At 40.3% G+C, this 22,492-nt stretch overlaps 2 protein-coding genes across 3 annotated transcripts; one reads left to right on the forward strand and one right to left on the reverse strand.

Annotated features, from left to right (window-relative positions):
- Positions 1-1,269: 1,269 nt before the first annotated feature.
- On the forward strand, positions 1,270-7,698 carry LOC101160811 (uncharacterized). 2 transcript variants are annotated; one of them, XM_004070906.5, is made up of 7 exons: positions 1,270-1,383; positions 3,113-3,695; positions 3,778-3,913; positions 3,998-4,142; positions 4,229-4,409; positions 5,187-5,328; positions 6,382-7,698. In XM_004070906.5, exons 2-7 carry the CDS (start codon positions 3,121-3,123, stop codon positions 6,505-6,507), a joined length of 1,305 nt encoding a protein of 434 aa, XP_004070954.1. In that variant the 5' UTR covers positions 1,270-1,383; positions 3,113-3,120; the 3' UTR covers positions 6,508-7,698. The 2 variants fall into 2 exon arrangements, with proteins under 2 accessions (XP_004070954.1, XP_020560010.1); XM_020704351.3 differs by having other exon boundaries at positions 1,326-1,437.
- Positions 6,897-21,255, reverse strand: col9a3 (collagen, type IX, alpha 3). The gene is made up of 32 exons (XM_004070801.5): positions 20,994-21,255; positions 20,300-20,368; positions 19,177-19,212; positions 17,674-17,745; positions 17,450-17,503; positions 16,049-16,084; positions 15,885-15,908; positions 15,697-15,750; positions 14,805-14,858; positions 14,671-14,712; positions 14,538-14,594; positions 14,396-14,449; positions 14,265-14,318; positions 14,125-14,178; positions 13,988-14,041; positions 13,816-13,869; positions 13,683-13,736; positions 13,545-13,598; positions 12,336-12,389; positions 11,423-11,467; positions 11,286-11,339; positions 11,131-11,184; positions 10,923-10,976; positions 10,762-10,833; positions 10,362-10,397; positions 10,180-10,224; positions 9,850-9,882; positions 9,136-9,282; positions 8,971-9,025; positions 8,704-8,886; positions 8,035-8,112; positions 6,897-7,955 (listed from the first exon to the last, which is right to left on the reverse strand). The coding sequence occupies exons 1-32, from the start codon at positions 21,057-21,059 to the stop codon at positions 7,774-7,776; spliced, it is 2,034 nt and encodes a 677-aa protein (XP_004070849.1). The 5' UTR covers positions 21,060-21,255; the 3' UTR covers positions 6,897-7,773.
- Between the last annotated feature and the right edge of the window lie 1,237 nt (positions 21,256-22,492).

Genomic DNA, 22,492 nt, shown 5'->3' on the forward strand with positions numbered 1-22,492 from the left:
ACGGACCTGGAGTTTTTGTTATTAAATTCGTTTTCCAAGGGGGAATTCAGCTAATAAGTGCAATGTAAAACTGGTAATTGCAGTTGGCTAGTGTAATGTAATGCCTTTGAAATCACTCATTTATTCTTTTCTGTTTTTAGATGTTTATTTTCAGGTAGTTTCATATCTGTCTAGTGCAACCTATTACATAAAATATTACCCGATTAGAAAAAAAATGATTAATTGATTTGACTGTACAATTTGACTGCATTTAAGTTATTGGTCAAGTAAGTGATGATGGTTGACAAGGTGTCCATTATCAGAAATTAACGGACGATGCGGAAGCCTTTGCTTTGGACGGTTCATGCATTCCACAACCGTGAGGCTGCAATGCTGGACCCCAGCCCCCAGCAAAGGCAAGAACTGCGGCATCAACCACCGGCCAAGCCTGCAAGCCCCGGCACAAAGACACCCTACAGATAAACACTGGGGCTAAAACCATAATAAGAAAGACATTACAATTACATAGGTGTCATGTATGTAAATACATAAAATTAAATACTTATTAAAAAATTTAATACAGAAAAGATTATAAAAAGGCTAATAAAGAACATATATAAATAGTTAGGTGATCTGGAGCCTTCTCCTAAAACCTCTACAATCACTGTGGCCCTGAGGCTCTCTGGCAGGCCTCACTATAAAACTTGGTCCATACCTCAGGAACAGCTAAAAGACCAGTGCAGGAAGAGCTCAGGGTCCTAGGGCTCATAAAACATTAAAAGACTAGAATATCGCTGAGTTAAGAAGGCCCAAGACCATTAAAACCTTTATAAACCATCAAAAGTATCTTAAAATACATTGTAATCCCGCCTAATGTATTCTTGTCATTAATCTTAGATTTTGGGCCAACATTCAAAATGAAACTAAATCCTAATGTATCCATAAGAAGCTCAATTACAGACCCTTATCAACAATTAGAATATCATGGGAACGTGTTCTCATTTCCATAATTCTTTTTAAAAATGTAATATATTCAGGGCACACTTCCTAATTGATTTAAAGTATTGTAGTGTATTTGTCTATCTTTATATATTCTTTTTCTTTTTTTAGCTTTTAGGTTTTAGGTTATGAAACCCACGAAAACATACATTTATATATATGCACTAAAAACGGATTTTTTTTTTTTTTTAGAAAAATGAATCAAATCATTAATTCGGAGAAAATATCAGCCTGTGTAAAATTATTTTTTATTAAGAAATTATAATATTAATTATTATTATTATTTTATGAGTTCGCGTTTTCGATTTCATTCTAGTTTCCTGGAAGGAGGATTTAGTGATCGCACAGAACTGGTGGCGCCGCGGACATTCATTCTTTGACATCGGTCAAAGAACTAGGCTGAAAGTAAGTCTGTCTCCATTAAGGGCACTCGTGGACAGCTCAAAACTGATCATACTGGTAAAATAACAAATTATAATTAAAGTTATTAAAGTTTTTTGCATTGTTATTTATATCCTGCACGTATTACGGCAGAACCGAACGTTAGCTTGTCTTAACTTAGCTTAGCTTAGCTACAGTGTGCTAATAGAAATCCACCAACCGGCAGCTATTTTAGCCAATTTTCAGTCTTCATTTCAGCATAAAAATTACCGAATGATTTTAGTCTGGATAGTAGATGGTAAAAAGAATAACAACGCTCATTTATTAAGGTATTATAGTGTAACAGGTTTTGTTTTTACGGATGTTCGGTCGAAAAGAATCATTATGTGAAAAATAAAAAAATTACAAAACGGGGGTATTTTCATTCATCTGAAATTGTATCTACGATTTTATTTGTATACCCCCCACCCCCTCGTATTTTTTTTTTTTAATTTCTTCATTATAGTTGAAACTATTGAGCACAAGGTGGTGGAAGTTTTAAATTTGCCAGTAAACTGTAAATGTATATATAAAAAAGTACTATAAGTGTTATAATTAAGCATGAAAAGAAATCTGCTAATGACAAAACGAGCTTAGCCAGTGTTTAGTTGGTTTAATTTAAGAAACTCCATTCTTAACTGGATATTTCAAAATAAAAAAAGGGGAAAAAAGACTCAGACACACAAAAACGAATTTTACTGAAAGTTCCTTATCCTTTTGTTGCTTCTTGGTGTCAAACCCTATGCTGTCATAAAGGTGCCACATTTCAAAAGAGCTCGCATTTGTTGTGTTGTGCGACTGACTGAAGACTTTGGCAGCCCCCGCTGCTCCTTATCAGATGCCTGATGGCAGCAGCTGTGAGTATCATTGGTGGTCAGGGGGGGTCTGTGGGGGTCTGCATGGCAAATTAGATCGCAGTGTTGATTGGAGTGAGCCTTAGTGCCATATCCAAACGGATGATCAAGTTCTGCACGACAGAGGATGTCTGAAAAGATAAGAACCCTTTGGTTCTTGAAAATCCCACTCCACTCATTTTCTGATCTATTTTAAAAGCATTCCTAGTGGTCTTTGAATTATTCTGTGTTTTCTGCAGAGCGGCAGTTGTTTATTAGAAATGCGCCTCTGAGCTGTATGCAGACTAGTAAGCCCACCCCTCCTTCTCGACATAATAATAGTAATAATAAAAACAACAAACTAACCTAACTTTACCCGCACAACAAAAATGGCGAGCAATATTGAAACTATCCAGCCGTACAGTTTTGAGCCAGATGAAAAAAAGAAACCGTATGTGGATCTGGTCATCTACATCAGAATGGAGTCGCCAAGCCACAGCAGGGAGCTTGTTACTTGCCCTATTAGCTGCTACGGCACACCAACAAGCTTTTTCCAGTGGGATTTTTGTATCTGCTCTTGATTCACAATGAGTTGAATACTGAGAATCTTTCATCTTAATTTTCTTCATATGTCCTCCATCATGAGAAAATGCCACAAGAAACAAGTTAAAATCACAAATTTCATCTGAGTGGGTCTTTAAGTTGTCTTTCCCTGATTTCACGTTTTGCAGAAAAATATGGCTGACCGCTCTGCCCAGACGCACACATTCTGGTTGTCTATTATCACATCATAAAAAGGGGAAATAAAATAATTCAGTGATCGAAGCTGTTCAGTTGTGCTGTTCAGTCATTGTTTTTGATCTTTATTTCATCATCCTCAGATTCAAAAATGTCGTCTCTATCTTCATCCTGTAAAACCGCCCACCCCTCGCCTTCAGTCAGAGAGCACCCTGGTGACTCGGTTGAGCTGATTCTGACACCGAGTGGGTCCGTGACGCAGGATCAGGGGCAGATGTTGAGCTCAGACCTTGGTCTGATCGACATGACGGAGGCTGAGTTTTCGGACCTTCAGCACTTCATCCGCTGGCGCGCAGAGGCTCAGGCGGGGCCTGTGGAAGGCCCGGACACCCGGCCCCGCTCAGCCGGAGTGGTGGTCAAAGGTGCTGCTAACTCTACGGTGGTTTCTCCCCTCAAATCCACTCAAGCCATCGACCTGTCAGTTTCAAGCGACGACCACTGCCTGCTGACGTCGGTGGAAAAGACTCCGTCCCACGGAGAGGTCCCAGGATCCGTGCTGGCCAGGATCAATAGGGAGGATAGCCCGGCGACGCCTCTTGGCAAGTTCAGGAGAATTTCACCGAAGGAATCCTTGTCCAGTGCCAGAGTTTGTCTCGAGAAGAGATTTAACAGCATGTGTCCCGATACCACGGGACAGCCAGACATTCACCCGACTCTCCTCAGCAGGTACTTTAAAAAAAACAAACGTGCGTTCTGCTTTGTTATTGCTCTCTTATAGTGCAGGTACATTTCGACTGTTTTGTTTTAGTCTGCTGACAGCATTCCAGCAGTCGGCAGTGGCTGAAGAGACGGCCATCAATCCTCAGAGGTCAAAGTGGGCGACAGCTGATGGGGAAAATCCTCCGGTTGGTTCCAGCAGAGACATTAATCCAGTGTGTGGTCAGGTAGGATGAAAGAAAATGATGATGCTTTAAAAAAAGAAGCATTTTGTTCAGAATAAAGCCCAATTATCTGCCTTTGTATTTCAGAGTTTTGCTCAGACGACTGAGACGAACAAACACCCGGGTTTAGTCATCTCCAAGAGCTTTTCATTTCATTTCTACCCTGATCACACTTTTCCAAAAAGTGTTCATACCAGCAACAACCTAGAGGAAGAGCAGATAATTGTCAACAGTAAAGAAAAAAACACCACCTTTTATGTTGTATTTTTAATTTATTTATAGAGCAATCTGCATTTAAATTTTTCTTTCTCCAAATAGAGGATGTGGAGACACCTGCTGTCCACAGAAATAACTGCGGCCCCGAGGCCAACAGAGCGTCTGTTCAGGCTCTTCCAGACTCGGTCAAAGAGGCTCAGCGCGGAGGCCGGAAAAGAGCTCGATCTCTTCTGTCTAACAATCAGCGCAGAGAAAGACACAACATTACTGAGAGGGAGCGCAGGTGAGCCGCAGTCTGCATGCAGAAAGGTTATTTTGAAGAACCTCTAAAGGAGGAGCTGCAGCGTTAAAGTCAGGTTCATAAAACAATGCTAGTCTAAACTTTAACAAGAATCTATATCGTGATTTTCTTGAGCCTTTCAGACTAAACTATATCCATATATATGATGATATATTACCTTTGGCACACTACGGAACAAATCTTTTCATGAAATATCAGTTATTTTTTAGCTCTTTTCTTGCTTGAGAGGGGGTCTTTTGGGGAGGGGGGGTTGTTTTCCTTATTCTGCCTTTTTGGGGGGGGGGGTCTCTGGTCCCTATTGGGGGGGGGATACTGTAGTTGTGTTTGAAATGAAAAAATGAATTTTTTTACTTGAAAGGTAACAAAAATGTTACAAATTCATAAAGATTTAGTTTAACAACATTTCAGCTTTGATTATCATAGAAAGAAATTCATTTTAGATTTTGAAGAAAAACCTGACAGTAAAACAAATAATTGTTAAACAAAAACATGATTTAGAAAATACTATGGCAAATTTGGATTTATTTATTATTTTGATTTATTTACAGATCTTTAAACCTCATTTACATGATCAAGTTTGTGCTGCAAAACACTGCACTTTAACTTTAAACCTTTAAAAGCCTCTATTTTCAGTCTAACTTGATTTTCAGTTCTTTTAAAGGGAGACTGCTCGATCTGTTTAAAGTAAAAAAAAAAAGATGTTTTAAACATGCATTTAACCATTTCAGAAGATATTTAAACATGTTTGATGAATGTCAGGAAGAGGATTCGCCTGTGCTGTGATGAGCTGAACACCATGGTGCCGTTCTGTGACCCCTGCACTGACAAAGTTACCACTCTGACGTGGACCACAACCTTCCTGAGGTACATCACCAAGAAGTATGGAGACACGTTCAAAGAGGTGAGCCTCTTGTGTTTGCTGTGACTGCAGCTGACGTGCATCTTTCAATCTCTGACTGTAAAAGAGAACTGGACTGAGTGAGTGTGACGTTACCCATAGAAAGAGACTTGGTTCCGGCTCCAATGAAATGAAGTCATTCAGTTGCCATTTTTTCTCAATGTGGACGCCGCCATGTTGGAGCCAGACGTCAGTGAGCAGTGATTATTGGTCTGAGTCATTTCAATGGGAATCGCTCTTACCAATCAGGAGTGAGCGAGTTGGAAGTCCACATCCTCACCATCCAATTGATCAGATGTTTGAAACGTTCGATGTGAGGCAGCATATTTTTATCGAGGCATCTGATTGGCCAGTTTATAACTAGAATAGTTTTGAAGAAAAATATTTCAAACAATTAGGACTAGAAAGAACTCGTTAAAAAATAGCAAAATGAGAATAGTCCTTCTGACAAATAGAATGAATGAGTAATAGATGTTTATTTTTCTATAGAAGTCTTCTGGATTTTGGCTTCTTGGAACCAGCAGGGGGAGGGGTCACTCAGTCCAGTTCTCATATACAGTCAATGGTCCACACATCATAAAGATAGATGTAAGGCTAAATACATTTTTTGTGGCACAAAATAGGCTTTAAAATGACAAATTTTCAGTTGTTTTTTGTTCTTGTTCTCTAACGGTTGCTTTTGCTGTGTATTTTTACTTATTTATTTTTGTTCAAATTTAATTTACTTTGTCATAAAAAAGCAGTTGTTACAGATGTTCCTCTGTCTCATCTATAATGTTGTTATGAAGGTCACTTTTTTCTCTGTGAATGCCACTTTTTTTTGCTGTTTTGTATTTCTGAATGTCTTTTTTGCTTCTGAAGATAAGAGTATTTCCCCATTGTGAGATGAATAAAGTGTATCTAATCTAATCTAATCTAATCTAATCTGGACAGAGGTTACAATTTTTGTGGTTGTTTGTACAAGAGACAAATAAATAAAACCAGCCTCAGCAGGCAGGTTTAAACAGAAGTGACTCCATCAGTTCTGACCTTTTATTTTTTCTGTTTTGTCTTTAGGAGTTTGGGAAGCTCTTTGCTCATAAAACAGAAACGTGTCTGAAGAGCGGCTCCTCTTCAGGCCAGCACCCAATCCAGCCGGAGGTGAATGAGGCACTCGACCCCTCCCTCGCCGCTGAACAATAACCGTTTTGTTTTTAATCCCCCAAAAAGTTTACATTTCATTGATTTGTCTGTGTTTGTGTTTTCACGCTTGAAAGTCTGAACCTGTTCACTTTCCAAACTCCGTGTTAAAACCTTTTTTTTTTTTGGCGCCATTAAAAAAACATTCGTTCAAAGAAACTTTTAGAACAGATGAAATGGTTTTGTTGGAGCAAAAACGCTGTTTGACGTTGATCTCTTTATTCTCGACCAAAGTCTTTACCAAAGTAGATTAGTTTTGCATCCTTTTTTTTCAATCCTTTTTACTAAAATATTGAAACTTTTGAATTGAAATAAGTTCTGTTAAATTTCTGCTGCAGTTCCTCTTTATCTGACGTGTGCCGTTTTCTTTAGACGGGTAGAAAAGAGGAATATTTGACTGAAAAGTGGCTTTATTTGGTCTTTCTTACAACAACGTCGCTGTAGCATCTTACTGTACATACAAGTCACCCACAAACAATAAATAGTATTAAAGTAAATGTATATTTAATAGTTACAGCACCGGAGGGATATAGTGGACGTGGTCATTGCAGATAGGAGAAAAAGGAACTTATAAAACTTAAAACCCCCTAAGCCTCTTAAATGATGTTTATTTCGCATTTCTAATTTATGCATCGGCAGTTTTTATCCTGGTTTTGATTCTTAATCTTTACATGTGATTAAAAACATATTGGCAGAAAAACAAGTTACTTAAAAAACGTATCAAAATATTTATGTTTACATTGTCTGAACAAGTTCTGGGCCCCTTTTATTACTGTTTCAGTACACACAGCTTTTTACCTCCTGCATATCCTTCCATATTTTACACTATTAAGCTTGTTAGTTGAGGTAAGACCTGGGATTTACACAATGCACCATGATGAGATCACATCGACATCAGACAGTCACAAATGTTTGCAGCGAGGTTACAGATGTCGATGGGGCGCTGGCTACGACATGTACAAAGTTTTTATACACAAAGGGATTGTTCCAGTTTGTAAATTGTGTGATGATGTTTGGATTGTTGTTCTCGTCCTCTCTTCCATGTCTCTGCCTGCTTTCTTTCTGGGTGTCACGCGGGGTCTTTGCTTCCATCACACTCGCTTTGGTGATCCTCCGTTCTTCTCCAAATATCTGATGTTACTTCCCCCTTCTTGTGACGCTTGTATTTTTTTAATAAAGAGATGTTTTTAAGAACCAGTCTCCTTGTTTTTCATTCCACCTCCTTGTAGCAGAGGATTTTAGGCTGCAGGAAGTCTTTTTTTTTTCTTTTTAGTTTTTGGGGTTGGAAGATTTTCCAGCCACTGATGCTCCCTGGCAGGCTGATGTATCACAGATCCCAGGAGGTCCCTGGTGTCCAGTCCTACCCACTCTGCCCGCCTCTCCAGGCTCACCTGGATCTCCCGGAGATCCATCACGCCCGTCTTTGACAATTCCAGGTACTCCTGGTTGACCTGTGAGAAGCAACGCACACAGTTGTAGAGGCAATCATGAAAGTTAAGCATCTTTCCTTGATTTAGAAACCCTTCCTACCTTGGTGTCCTTGGTCTCCAGGTGGTCCATCAACGGCTTTACCGACTGAACCCTTGTCACCTTGATCTCCCACATCACCTGTATAAAAAAAAACATACTAGTGGCTTTGCAGTAGAGTGTCCAACAATTTGAGACTGGAATATTATGGGTAAATTCCATGATTTAGTCAAACCAAGGGCCAAAAACGAGATCCAAAGCTGAATTAAGCTTAAGTCATTCAAAGGCCACATCTGTGACTTTAGCTCCTCCACTTGGGGATCTAGTACAGGTAGCAGATTTTAAACCAAATGTATTAATTTTTCTTTTAAAGTGAACTTTCTGTTTAGAACTTCAATCATTGGTATTTGTGCTTTAGCAGCTGGTGAAATGTGTTGGAGCTTCTACAATCAGTACTTGTGGATTGGTGTTGCACCTGCACTGTTCATGTTTAGGTGTTAGCCCTGGGGTAATTGGTGACTCTATGGTATACTGCTTTGACCTGATTTAGTCTTTCAAAGTCACATTTGAAAGATTAAAAAAGGGTTTAAGAAGTAAAACCTGGAGGGTGAAAAACACTCATTTTAATTTTTTTTTACATATGTCCTCCATCATCAGTAAAATGCTGGAAGGACATGTTAAAAACACAATTGTTACCATGTAAATTTTATGCATGTAAAGACTTTTTCATACCTCTGGGACCTGGATCTCCAAGTTCCCCTGGCAGGCCTCTGTACCCCGGTGGCCCACGAGGACCTGGATGCCCAATAGAACCAGCAGAACCAGGCTCTCCAGGTGAGCCGGCAGGGCCGGGGCGGCCCACCATTCCAGGTGCCAGGGGTCGCCTCAAGTTAGCAGCCAACTGTGCTATCTGATCTGCAGGATGGAGAAGAATGGAGGATGGAGTGAATCCTCAACTCTGCTTTCCTTAAGATCAGACGCAGAAAAGGAGAAACTCACCGTCAATCATGGAACCACACAGCTCTCTGATGTGCTGCTCACTCGCCAGTTTACCCTGAGACACAAGAAGGCGTGTCAGAAGTGTGAGCTCACTCAACCAGCGGGTATGACAACTTCTTAAGAGCCTTGAACAGTTAAAGGCGGAGAGGCAAATCTCAGACTCACAGGTACACCTCTCTTTCCTGGAAGTCCAGGCACCCCCTGTTCACCTTGGAAACCAATTGGCCCTTGCTTTCCCGGAGGCCCTCGTGCGCCGAGCTCTCCTTGTGGCCCAGTCACGCCCTTCGGCCCCAGTTCACCTCGCTTCCCTGACTGCAACCAGGAACAATCGTTAGCCTAATGCAGAGGTGGGCACTGAGGGCCGCAGTCCTGCATGTTTTCCAGCATACCCTGCTCTGGCATGTTCTGATTGGCTGGACACACCTGAACCAGGTAATCAGCCATGAGTAGGGCAAGAGTATCTGGAAATCATGCAGACACACCGGCCCTCGAGGCCTGGAATTGCCCACCCCTGGCCTAATGTCTGTAAAAAAATGCCAGAATTCTGGAACAAGAAGCATTTAATATTTCAACACTGAGTTGAGAGGAAAGGTGTTCTTCTGAGAAATGGTGGGGATAGATTCATTCATTGATTTTATTTATATAAAGCACAGCAAAGAAGATACGAAATGCTGCTGCAGCTTAGTTTGACCGATCTCAATCACGCGCTGAGGCCCTGTCGATTGGCAAGCAGTTCAAGGTGAACATGTGGAGGACACTCACAAACAAAATGACTATTTCTGAGGAAGAACTCATTGGTAGGGCAGTTTGAATGATCTGAATTAGTAAAAACAAAAACAAAAAACATCTTTTTTCAGATAATTTTTTACAATACCTTACCTCTCCTTTTTGTCCAACTGGTCCAAAAGCTCCCTGAAAAAAACAAGAATATATTTTAGATTAATTTTTATACAGGCCTGACCTCATTGGCGGATCTTCTTTGAACAAAAAGGCTAGAATTCTTTTCTTTTTCTTTAATAGTTCAAGTTGCTTGACATAGAAGACATGATTTCTGTGACTAAACTTATCTTGCTATAGAAAAACAGAAAATAAGACATTTTTTTAAACACGGGACTTTTTACCGTCTTAAGATTCAGTTTTTGCAGTGAATGGATTGATTTGGCTTGAAGGCTAATTGGCTGCTTTAAAAACAAACAAACAAAAACTCACCGGCTCCCCGTTCTCTCCTGGTAATCCGTCACTTCCTGCCACGCCCTAAAGTGACAACAGAATACTACGGTTATTTAAGTAAAAAATGTAGCCTAGATTTTTTTTTTCAAACTGTTGAAACTTGTTTGCTTTTTGCCAGTGAGCATGGAGGTGATCATAAAAGTGTAAAGGCCGTAACGTACCATGTCTCCCTTCGCTCCAGAAGCCCCCACCGGGCCCTGCAGGGTTTGGAAGACAGACAGAGAGGCACAAGAAATGAGAGCCATGAAGAAATGTATGTGCAGTGGGGGGTGGGGGCAGGGGCAGCGAGGTGGGCTGGTTGACAGGGAATGGGACTGGCATGAAGGCCTGCTTTGTTCTTTCCCCAGGTTCTGAACAGGAGGCCACTATGTGTGCAGACTGAGGCCGAGGGCCTGATCAGCCCAAGCTGACGCACGAACACTCAAACCACTGCGGGGCTTCAAAATACCACCGCAGTGTTCTTCTGCTCACGCAGGACTTTTGAAGCTCTTATAGACCAAGAAAGTGAATCGATGATCCTCAAACTGGAGACATGTAGCAGCAAAACACAGAGACACTCACCCTGTCACCAAACTCCCCACGAATCCCTGTTGGTCCTGGAAGTCCTGGGTCACCCAAAGCGCCTTTTATTCCCTACAGAATAGGCACTCTTACTTTAAAATTATTAATAATATTAATGACAAAATATTAGAGCTACAAATGTGTGATGCTAAATCGCTGACCTGGAAGCCTTTTACTCCCAGAGGTCCAGGGTTTCCTGCTGGTCCAATTCCTCCCTAATGGAGAAACAGTTTGGTTTCACAGAAGAACAAGTCAGAAAATGAACATTTTGGTTTTGAGAAGCCTGATTAATTATTCAGGAAAATGTGTGATGATTCAAAATCAGCACTTATAGCAACAAAAAAAAGGGGACTTTTTATTTTTACTCACTGCCACTCCTCTTGGACCTGCAATCCCCCTCTCTCCAGGTATGCCAATCTCCCCCTGAAAGATAGATGCGCAAAAAAAAACAAAACATAAAAAAATCCCACTAGGTGGAAATATTGTGTTAAATGACACTACAAAGAACCCCCTTAAACACATACAGGAAGACCTGGCTCTCCAGAGGGTCCTGTTTCTCCAGATTTCCCTGGATCACCCTGGAATGAAAGAAATAGAATTTAAAGAGGTTCTCTCCATTTTCCAAGCTTCACGAGATGCTGGTGTGGTTATTTTTACTCACAACTTCTCCTTTAGACCCTTTTGCCCCAACCTTTCCCGCCAAACCCTAGAAAAGAAGGAATTTGATGCTAAATGCTTCACTTCCAGATTAGTGGTTTGAAAATATGAACCGGATATTGATAAATCATGTTATAAAATGGTTATAGTATAACGGGCTGGGGTTATATAAGTTCGCTCCCTTCCACTCCCTTTCAAGCAATATTTATTAATATGCCTAATTATCCTAAGTTTGATTAGTTACTGTATGAATGTATAACTGATGATTGTATTGCTTTTGTGTATAATTTCTATTTGATTGCTTGAAATAAACCATTTCAAGTCAAAAATCAAAAATAGACTTTTTTGAAGTCCCCTACGATCATCTTTTGATTTGTTTTTAAAGCGTTCCCGGTGGTCTTTTAATCATTATCATGCTGATTTTAGCCAAAATGAAAAACCTGTGTTGTTTTCTACAACATAATTTCTGCAGAGCATCAGAAATTTGCCTCCGAGTTGTGGTTATAACTGCTGGTGTGGAGTAAGCCTGCATCAATATCGCATAATCCCTTTGTTTGTCGTCTGTCTTGCCAGCTTATTATGCAAACTAACATTAGTGGTTAAAATGTCGAGCAATATCAGAACTATTCAACTATTCAGAGGAAAACCATCTTTTTCCTCTTTTTCCTTTTTCTTTCATCAGAATGGAGGGGAGCAGGAAGCTGGTGGCCCCCTGGTTGTAGTTGTTAACAGCTACAAGCTTTTTTTAAACGCCATTTTTTTCCACTGCTCCTGATTCACGAGTTGAATAAAAAAAATACTCAGAAACACAACTTTTAGCTCAATCTTCTTTATACATGTCCTTCATGAGTAAAATGTCACAAGAACATGTTAAAAACACCAAAAACACTATTTTCATTAGTCTTTAAAATACTCACAGGAAGTCCATTTGGTCCTTTTTCTCCAACGGTTCCGTGGCGTCCAGCATCCCCCTATCAGGAAATAGACAATACAGTTTGTTTTTATTTAATCCCACAGAGACTAAAAACCTATTTTTCAAGGTGGTCCTGGTCAAGAGGCAGCAGCACCGGCAGATGTAGGTGATCAGAAGTCCGAGTGTTGCCTTAAAATTTTACATGTACCAATAATTCATCCTTTGAATGACCAGGGTGGGCCATCCCACCCGAGTGTGCAGTGCTGTAACATCGCTTAGTGATGAACCTCTGAAAGGCCTTTCAAAGACACTGAGCTGAATCATTCATGTAAAACAGAGTTCCATAATTCAACAACAGCTTATATTTAAAAATAAAAGGTCAATTGAAGTCTTAGTTTGTGAACAAAACTCTCATGTGGTTTGATAGTTATCAGTCAGTACACAAATGTATTTAGACACATGCGCCACCTGCCTGCACCACACTCAGAGGGTGGAGATTGCTTAACCCTTGTGCTATCCTAGGCACTTTAACATTGGGAGTTGGGTCATCTAGACCCACTAGACAGTGCTCTGAACCTTTTTTCCTTCAATGATTTGTGATCTTCACTGGTGTCCACGGATGACATGAAATCTTTCCACCTTTATCCACCTTTGTCATGGTAGGGAGAACACGTCAGTGGTCATCTTGACCCCATAGGATGGCACAAGGGTTAAGGCATCTAATCACAATTAGTAATCATCATAAACTTGGTTTTAGAATGGAGGACTAATTTTCGATCAATACCAGAATGCTGTTCAGCAATACATGCTATTTGCAAGGATCCAGTTTCCAGTGAATGACAGTGTCATCGACATATTCATGTACGTTTGTGTTAACCCTTGTGCTATCTTAGATGACCCCACCCTTACTTTGACGTGTTCTCCCTACCATGACAAAGGTGGATAAAGGTGGAAAGATTTCATGTAATCCATGGACACCAGTGAAGATCACAAATCATTGAAGAAAAAAGGTTCAGCACACTGTCTAGTGGGTCTAGATGACCCAACTCCCAATGTTGAAGTGCCTAGGATAGCACAAGGGTTAAAGAGTGTTGTTCCCAGATGATAATTATACATAGTGAATATCCAATCCAGAACCCAGTGGTGAGCACCTCAAAGCTTTTCTCCCTCTGATCTTGGGTTCAAATACTCAGGAAGCATCAGAACCGCTTACCTTCTCGCCATCCAACCCCTGAGTTCCATCTTTTCCATCTCTGCCCGGCATTCCCTGCCGAAGACACAAATGACCGATATGGTTTGCAAAGCTGCCATTTATACAGATTACAGAGTGTTTTAGCACATAAGAACTCACAGGGTCCCCTTTGGGTCCCGCTCCTCCAGGAGCGCCTTTGGGGCCAATTTTCCCCTATAAAAGAAAACATGCATGTGTCACTTTTGCATTTTTGCCAATTCCAAGTCATTACAAATCAATAGTTTTGACTTACTACTTCTCCTTTGGGTCCTTTAAATCCCTGTGGCCCTCTTTCCCCAGGATCACCCTGGGGACATCAGATGAAACACAAACAGCTTTTCATTGATGGGACCAATCACATGTTCCAGCTGTGAACGTCTACTAAAAGTGTTTGTCATAAATCAAACAAACAAGCAGTGACTCACTGTCTTCCCGATGATACCAGCAATGCCAGGCTTGCCCCTGAAACCCGGGAAACCCTAAAGAGTATGATAGAGTTTCAATCATAAAGATAATCCTTTTATAATAGATGTTGATGGGGTAACACGGAGAGGCTGCTTACTCTGTCACCTCCAGGTCCGATCGGGCCTTGTAAACCTCTCAGACCGCGTGGGCCCTGCAAATGCATCATTAAACCATCATGAAAGGACTTCAGTTTTTAAGGGGAAGGTCATTCCCCATGGTTTTCTTCTTGTGTCTTACCTGTAGACCCACAGTGCCGGGAATACCTGGTGGTCCCGTGGGACCTTGGTCTCCCTATTGACCAAACAAAACAATTAAGCCACAGTGAAGACAGAAAGCAGGCCGTTATTCTTCTCACTGGCTCGGCTGACCTTTTCTCCATCTTTCCCCTGCTCTCCCTTGTCTCCTTTGTGTCCGGTGTGTCCCTGAGGGCATGATCGCACAAAAACATGATGGTCTGAGGACACACATTGTTAGTATGGAACCCATAACTTTTAGTGAGAGGATTTTTACCTTGAAGCCTGGCATCCCAGGAGGACCAGGCGGTCCTGGGGGGCAAATTGCAGGACACTGTTGGGGACAAAGATGCAAAAACTCTGCAAATGATACCTCCTTTTGCTCTTCATTTGCACTGCCAACACCTTACCAGAAGATCACCATTAAGATCCTGAAGAGTGCCAGGAAGCCCCTAACAGACAGAGACAGATCACGACACTTTTTTGTATCACTGATGAATAAATCTGGGGAAAATAAGAAAAGAAAAAGAAGAAAAAAACTTACTGGAGGGCCATCAGGACCGGGAGGTCCAGGAAGTCCTGGAAGACCCTCTGGACCCTAAATAAAAGCAAAAAAGGAAGAACATTGGAAGAATCCTCAACCTCTCTGTCTTTTTGTATCTACCTTGTGGCAATAAGGTCAGAATGTCACAATTATAACGACCCTGTCCCCCTCCACAGAAAAGATTTAGTATACCCCGATGACTGGCATATTGTGACATCATAAGTAGTTTAGGCTGTAGCAGTGTCCACTTCTAGTTTGACACTAAAAGTCAGATTCACATGCTTAGCAAAGATGTTAGATTTATGACATCACACAGATCTTTCAGGAAAAAGAGGCAGAAGAAAAAAACTTCTAGACTAGTAGAAAGAAGTTTTACTACAAAGAATAACCCCCTAATTGTTTTGCACCTGCATTATATGTCCTGCTTGGAACCAATAAAGTTATTTAGGGTTACTTGGTGCACAGCTTTAGTTACTTTATCATTTGATTCAGATGCTCCTACCAATGGATCAAAGAGCAGTCCAAAGTATGAACGCAAAAAGGGGAAAGTTAAAAAAAGGTTGATAAATCTGGTGTAAAGCGTGGTTTGGTTTGAACGAAAAGGAAGTTATTACTTTCACCATTGACAATGAAAGACTAGTACTGACTTGTATGTATGGAACAAGCCATTTTTTTGTCTTTTTATTTCCTGAATAGTTGTTATTTTGGGTAACACCATCCTCAGATAAGTTGCAGTTCAGCTCATTTAGACTCAGTCTGCCTCTATCCACTCAACTACAAAGAAATGTGAAAGAAAATAATGAGCTGAATAAATCAGAGTGAATCATCCACAAAGTGTCAGGAGCTTTATGTGACCTGATTAAGCAGAGAAATATATCAGACAGATACCTACCACTGGACCCTGGGGCCCGACTGCACCCGGGAACCCATTGGTCCCTGGCAGTCCCTGAAAACAACACAAAAAAAGGCACCAGGTGTAAACAACACTTCCAAGTACTTAGTGACTTAGTGTCATAGTACTACTGGCACATGGATCCAGGCTGCAGTTTGGTGTCAGAAGGATTCAAGTGTTGTACTCACTGGAGCTCCTGGTCTCCCTCTGCCCTACGGAAGACACAGGAAGGCAAATTAAGTCCCCACGATCAAGAGGAAAACTACCTCTCACACACAAGGAAGCAGGTGAGTCTAACACAGGCAGATCTGTATTTGGCTCATTGGTACCAGATATATGTGGGGTTACTTACAGGAGGTCCAGGTGGACCAGGAGGCCCCGGTTCACCCTGTTGATAAAGAGGCAGAAATACATTCTTATTTATTACTATTTTTTCTGCTTTCGAAAATACATTTTAACACTCTTATTAATTGTATACCCTAGTTTTTTTTTTAATAAAGAAGCAGCTAATAGACAGTCTTAGTAGGAAATGTTTGTTGGATTTTTTTGTTAAAGCAGAAGTTTAAACATTTTGGTTAAAATAAATAAAAATTATTTTTGCTTTTTTCATGTTTTCTGTGAGTGTAGAAACTCTAGACCAGCCTCAGACCTCTTTAATGAATGTAGTCTTCTAGCCTTTAAATGAAACAGATAAAATCTGGATAAATCATTCAAACAAACAATGTGGAGGCATTGTCACCTCCCAGCTTTATTTGTGTTGTCCAAATTCCAGGTAAACAACACTTGAGCGCCACATTCCTGTTTGTGTGGAGAGCCTGTCTCACTGCAGACCAGAGTCCCAATGCACAGTCTCTGCTTTTGGTGAAGTCGCCACAAAATTACTGATGAACAGCTACTTTGACCTTTAACCCAGTTTTCGATTATTACTGTTATTCATTATTATTGGCTTGTCTGTAATTTCTATTGTATTTTTTAAAATGACTTTTCTTTTTATTGATGTGTTTAGTTTTTTCTTATACATAATACATTTGTAGCTTAACCATATGACGCCTATTGATGCAAATATGCAACAAACCATTCGGCTCCAAAATTACCTTAATTTGGCATCTACTTGAAAGCAAAACATGAGTGTTTTTGTTTCCATTATTGGAAATTAATTCAGGCGCCAAGAAGTTCAAAAAGGCTAAGCTGATGGTTATTAGACCTCCATGGCCAGAACACAGCTCTTCATCTCAGACTTGAATTTCTTTGCAGGGCAGCAATAACAGCAGTTATCATCATACATTCAGACATAAGCTGATGCAGTCAGTAGCTCAGCTAATTAGAGGAACTGTCAGGAAGGTTTAAGGGGTTTTTAACCCTACAAGTTCCTTAGTCTATTGTTTCATGCAGAGGATTTTCCAGTGGCTTAATGTCACATCTGCGTTCATGCCTTCATTTCTTTGAGACTTCTCTGCATCAGATTAAAAAAAAGGAAACAATCATATCTACAATCGTGTGGATTGGGGAGAAACAGGGCACATTCTGGAGCGGATTAAGAGGCTGGATAAGCAGAGCTCATTCTGATCCCTCATTAAAAATATTCCTGAGCCTACTTGACAAATTCAGGCAGACATGGAAAACATGGATGTGAAGCTTAAAGCATGAGCTGCAACATTGGCAAAGGTGATCTGAATGTTTGTGAGAGTTGAGCTATTTGAGGTATCTTCAATTGTGTCATGTTGCATCTCTCAGAAGACCAGGAGACCCTCACCTGTTCCCCTGCAGGTCCATCTTTTCCAGGAGGACCGTCGGGTCCGGTTAAACCCTGGAGAGAAAGAGTCACATCAACTCTCCTCTGCTGTTACTGAACTAACTTCATCTAAACGTGGCCTCACCAGTTCAAATGGGTCACATACGTTTAATGTTTAAGAAACAATAGTCAAAATTGAATGAAGACAAAGTTGTTCAAACAGAACAGCATGTGTGGGCACTCACATCGATCCCTGGAAGCCCTGGCAGTCCTGCTTTTCCTGGTAATCCTGGTGTCCCTGCTTTTCCTTTGGGGCCCTAGAGAGAAACAAGTGAGACTGTTTGACCAAGTGGACACTGGACTTGTATTTTTTTAATTTTGCAATATTACTTGCCCATAACAATCAAAACACATTCAAATCCAGTTGGTATTAGTTTAACCGAGAGAGAAACTGAAGATTTGATTCAGTTTTTACCAAAAAGAAAAAAACGTCTTTTACAAATGTCATCTTTGGAGAGGTGATTTGTTTTTAAAAATATTTTATTATGTATTTTGTCTTCAATAACTACCATTTGTTTCGAAGACATGATGCCAGCTTTACATCAGTGTTTAGTTTATTTTCACGTAATGAAAAAAATCTTAATTCCCCGATTTGGTCTATTTAAAATACACTTAATTCATTGTTGTAAATGTGTAAATGTAGTAAAATGTTGTTTCTCACCTTAAATAGATTAAATAAATGGCTTTCAATGCAGATTGGTAGAAAAATCAAAATCGGACTCAAAGGATTCCAGTCAACCAGATTTGGGACGTTCAAAATGTGACCCAGACTGCTCCCTAACAGTTGCTGAGATGTGAAACTGCAAGTCCAACCAACAACTTGAAGTAGCACCACTGAAAACTACAGAGTTCCATGTCTGTTCACAGCGAATGTGAGCGTGCTCAATAGAACATCAGAGGAAGGAATCCCTGTATGTTTGCAGAGATGACTGATGTGATTGTTGAAATAGCCCTTCTTTGTGTTGAGCTTCAATGTCAACCCCCAAGGCAAAACACGAATGTTTGTGCACCCACAGATCAGAGCCAACCGAAGCTTTCACACAAACTTTGGAAACTGGAACTTCTGACAGGTCAAATGTGAGCAGTAAGAGGACAACAATGCTGCTTTTGGTTGATCACAGAAGAAGAAAGCTCATATTCTTCGAATACATAACACAAAATAAAGATTTTTTGTAAAAGTAATGCAGCTCTGGTCTCAAACAAACATTTGATCTAAAAATTGAGTGTTGACTTAAAATCCTTGAGAGAGGCACTTTCACACCAAAGAGAGCGTTAGGAAACAACTTTATTAGTAAGTGTTGTCTGAATTAAAGAAGACTAAACTACTTAGTGTTCATTTTATTTGTTAGATTTAAATTTTTTGGAGAAATATACTTTTAGACATGGCCATTTGTGTGATAAAAGTTGATCAAATCTGGATGTACAGCTTTAGGAAGTTACTGACAAGGACTCCATGTAGCAGAACATCAACACATGTTTTTGATTTAAGGTATACAGAACAGTAACACTAACAGTAGACCAGAATTAAATGCTTAACAGAACAATTACTTAAATATTTACCAGTCACAAAACTAAAGATGAGTCTTTTTATTTTTTATTTTACTGTTATGCGAATAGAAATCTCAGTACAGTTTCTCCACTGGTACTGACTGAGGTGCTGGTTTTTGTTGATCGGTTGAAATACTTACAGGTTTCCCTGAAAATCCTGGAGGTCCAGGTTTCCCCTAAAAAAGGAAAGAAAAGTGACACTGAGCATTTTAAATATATAAGTTCAATTTCTGTACATTCAGAAAACCCAGTTTCATCTAGTCAAACTGGTAATTCATCCTGTTATGCCTTTAAGGAAACAACAAAAGGGAAAAAAATGCCTTTCTTGTTTATTAGAGGTCCTTTTCCTCTGCAGTGATTGGGGAAGAGCAAATGGCTGAAAATAGTGCAGATTGGTCCCATGATACAAGCCGGAGTTTGGTTTGGATAGGAGGGTGAAGGTGCAGGCAGGAGGTGCGAGCTGAAACTCTAGATGCTCTCACAGGCTTGGGGAATGCATGAATGAGCCCTCTGTGTCTCCAAACTTTAAAGGAATCTGAAAATATCCAAAACTAAGACAAACCGGACCTTTATAAGAAAATTAAAAAAACGTGTAACATTCAATGGTCTGTTTGTCAAAGATTTGAATGCAATAACATATATCCAATCGAGTTATCACAGATTTACAATCCTGTTCATAATTAACGTCTACTTTAAAAATGTCATTATGTTGTCTCACTACCAGATTAACCACCTTGTAACTGAAAATAGCACACAATCAAATTGTGTTTTCCATAAACTCTCAGTATATAATGATAGTAATGCAGAAGCTGCTGGTGCAACCAGTGTCACAGTCTGTTTTGTAAGGAGGAGCAAACAAGGAAGTGTCTCTAGATCCTTCATTCAAAGTAAGTCACACACCTTGATCCTGCCTATTTGCTAAAAGCAATTGATCATATCCAGGAGTAGCTGTGGGAGGAGTCAATCAGTCAGGTGGAACCTATTGGATCGTCCTGATGAACTTAAGACTAAATGAAATTTACACAAATAATGCTACGTCTGAGTTGCTCTGAGTACAACCGGAACACCCGTTATCCATTACTACAAATAAAAATACCAGTTTTTGCAAAAGAACAAGAATTAAGATCAAAATAGTGATCACATTTCTTTACTTTAACTTATGTTCCCCAGTCACACGTCTATTTAGAAGTTAAAATAGTGCAATAATAGTCCAGCTTACAGTTGTGTTAAGATGCAAATATTAAAGGAGTGTCCCTAACTTACATCTGTGCCATCTCTTCCTGGTAACCCTGGGGGTCCTGGGAGCCCCTTGGGTCCTCTGGGGCCTGGCCTCTGCAAGGGAAAATCAACTAAAATCAGGTATTTGATGTAAAGTTGTTGAATTATGTATATAATTTGTTTTGGGGGGGGGGGGGGGGGGGGGCAACTAAAATTTGAAATTGGATAATAACATTAATGAATTAAGAACAATTGGAAGTGCCCTAAAAATGTAACTATTTCTTTTTCAATGGAAAATCACACGAAAACATAACGTCAAACAAGGGAGGAGCTTTTGAAATTATGATGAGTGTTAATATTTCTATTTGGCTTTGCTTCATTAGATGAACGGTAACTTTCTCCAGAGTTAAGCTCAGCTAGGCATGCTGGAGAACAGAGGCGGCTTTGTGCGCGCTAACCTCAAATCTGCACATTCCACAGGTTCAGAGAAAAACAAACGATGCAACAACCTGCACTCAGCAGCAGATCCGAGGGGAATTATTAGGAAATGTCAGCTCAGAAAACACCTTTAAAATTCATTTCCACCCCAAAACGCGCCCGGTATTGAGATTTAAAAGCTTTATCTCTGGGGCATAACTTGCAGCATCTTCTTTTTTTTAAAAGCAGTGCTGCATCAACAGATGCGCCTATAGAAATCCAGGAAAGCAGCGCGCAAAGGCGCACCAGCTCATTCACCCACCTGGGCTGAGGAGGATGCCAACAGCTGGCACAGCAAGAGCGCCCCAACAGCAGAGAACACCGTCATAATCTCCAACCCGAGCGCTCACAGAAGGTCAAATGTCCGGTTCCTGCTCTGGCGTCGCTGCAGCCCCCCTTCTGCTTTTGCGCGTCCGCCGCGGAGCTTTCCTTCACCCGAGGCGCACGGAACCCGACTGTTTTTCTCTGCGCTCCCAAATAAACCCGAGCCTCCAGTCGAAGGGGCCGAACTCAGTCTCACACTGGGCATGCAGGGGTGAGGGGGTATGAGGGGGCAAGATGGGAGGAGGGTCCACCAAGAAAGAGGACTAACTTGAAAGTTAATCCTCTGACCAGAAAGTACAACCAAAAACTGCAAGAATAGCGACTCAAAGTCGTCAAAAATAGTTGAATCACTTGAATTAACAGTGTCTGATTTCAAAATAAATCCCAAAAACAAAAAAAAAACCAAGAACAACTTTTTAGGCAATCTTTCTTGTGGGATGCCGTCTATAGTGTAAAGCTGCACAGTCAAATTACCACTCCATATTATATGGCCTGTTTTAGGGGAAAAAACATTTCATTTTTCAAATGCATATTTTCCCCTTTTAATTTATGTATTTATAAATCTTAATTTAAAGTGAATTAAAAAATAAAAATCATGTATTTAGTTTACAGACTAAATATTTAGTTTAGTCTATAGTTTAGTTATTTAGATGTCACCTTAATATTTTATTTTCTAAACTAAACATTTAAGCTTTGTGACTAAATGTTTATTTGTAAAATCACTGCTTAAGTCCAAATTAAATATTTAGCTTTTTAACTAAATGTTTGGTTAGGAGCTAAAACAGGCTAAATAATCAAACATATTGCTAGTAATATTTGACTCTGCAGCTTTACAAACGACACCACATAATTTCTGACAACAATAATGCCATCACTTATGATTAGATGAAAAATAACCCCTAAGAAAAAAATAATGAGACAAATGAAGTCATTGTAGAGGCATAGCTGGTCATCACACATTTTCAATTGGAACACACAATGGAACAATAAAACTAAAACAAGACCGGACAAAAGAACATACCACATTTCCCACAATTCAGTTCACATTTTTTGTTGTTGCTGTTTTTGTCTCTGGTATATAGGAGTCAATACAGAACTACTTGGGAGACGATGTTCCAACAGTACCAGTCCGTGTTGGAGCAGAACCACTCTCTCTCTTTACACCCAACACCTCACCAAGAAGCCTGGCAGCAGTTGGTAGTGGGAGGTTATTTGTTTTTAGCTTTAGACACGTAGGGATCATTGGTCATTGCGGTGAGGGAGTCCACAACATCTCAGCTGGGTGGACCATGGCCCCCAAGGAGCGGGTAGGGCCCCTGTTCTGGGCACAGAAGGGCACCCATATTTTTCCATCGTTGCTCACAGCAACTAAAGCCTGGTCCTCAGGCTCACCGTCCCCTAGCCTTGTCTAGGGCCTCTGCTGGTTGCTGGTGTCCA

The sequence above is a fragment of the Oryzias latipes genome, chromosome 7 (genome assembly GCF_053564925.1).
Source record: "Oryzias latipes strain Hd-rR chromosome 7, Olatipes_Hd-rR_3.1".
NCBI lineage: Eukaryota > Metazoa > Chordata > Actinopteri > Beloniformes > Adrianichthyidae > Oryzias > Oryzias latipes.

Bases quoted from the DNA above. Each gene is read 5' to 3' on its own strand.
- LOC101160811 (XM_004070906.5), top strand. From the start codon at position 3,121: ATGTCGTCTCTATCTTCATCCTGTAAAACCGCCCACCCCTCGCCTTCA. The intron at 3,914-3,997 runs GTAGGATGAAAG...TTTGTATTTCAG, and splicing joins TTAATCCAGTGTGTGGTCAG to AGTTTTGCTCAGACGACTGA. The intron at 4,143-4,228 runs GTAAAGAAAAAA...TTCTCCAAATAG, and splicing joins AGAGCAGATAATTGTCAACA to AGGATGTGGAGACACCTGCT.
- col9a3 (XM_004070801.5), bottom strand. From the start codon at position 21,059: ATGACGGTGTTCTCTGCTGTTGGGGCGCTCTTGCTGTGCCAGCTGTTG. The intron at 17,504-17,673 runs GTGAGTGCCCAC...CTTTCTCTCCAG, and splicing joins CAGGGCTTCCAGGGATCGAT to GGTTTAACCGGACCCGACGG. The intron at 14,319-14,395 runs GTCAGCCGAGCC...TTTGGTCAATAG, and splicing joins AGGGGAAAGATGGAGAAAAG to GGAGACCAAGGTCCCACGGG.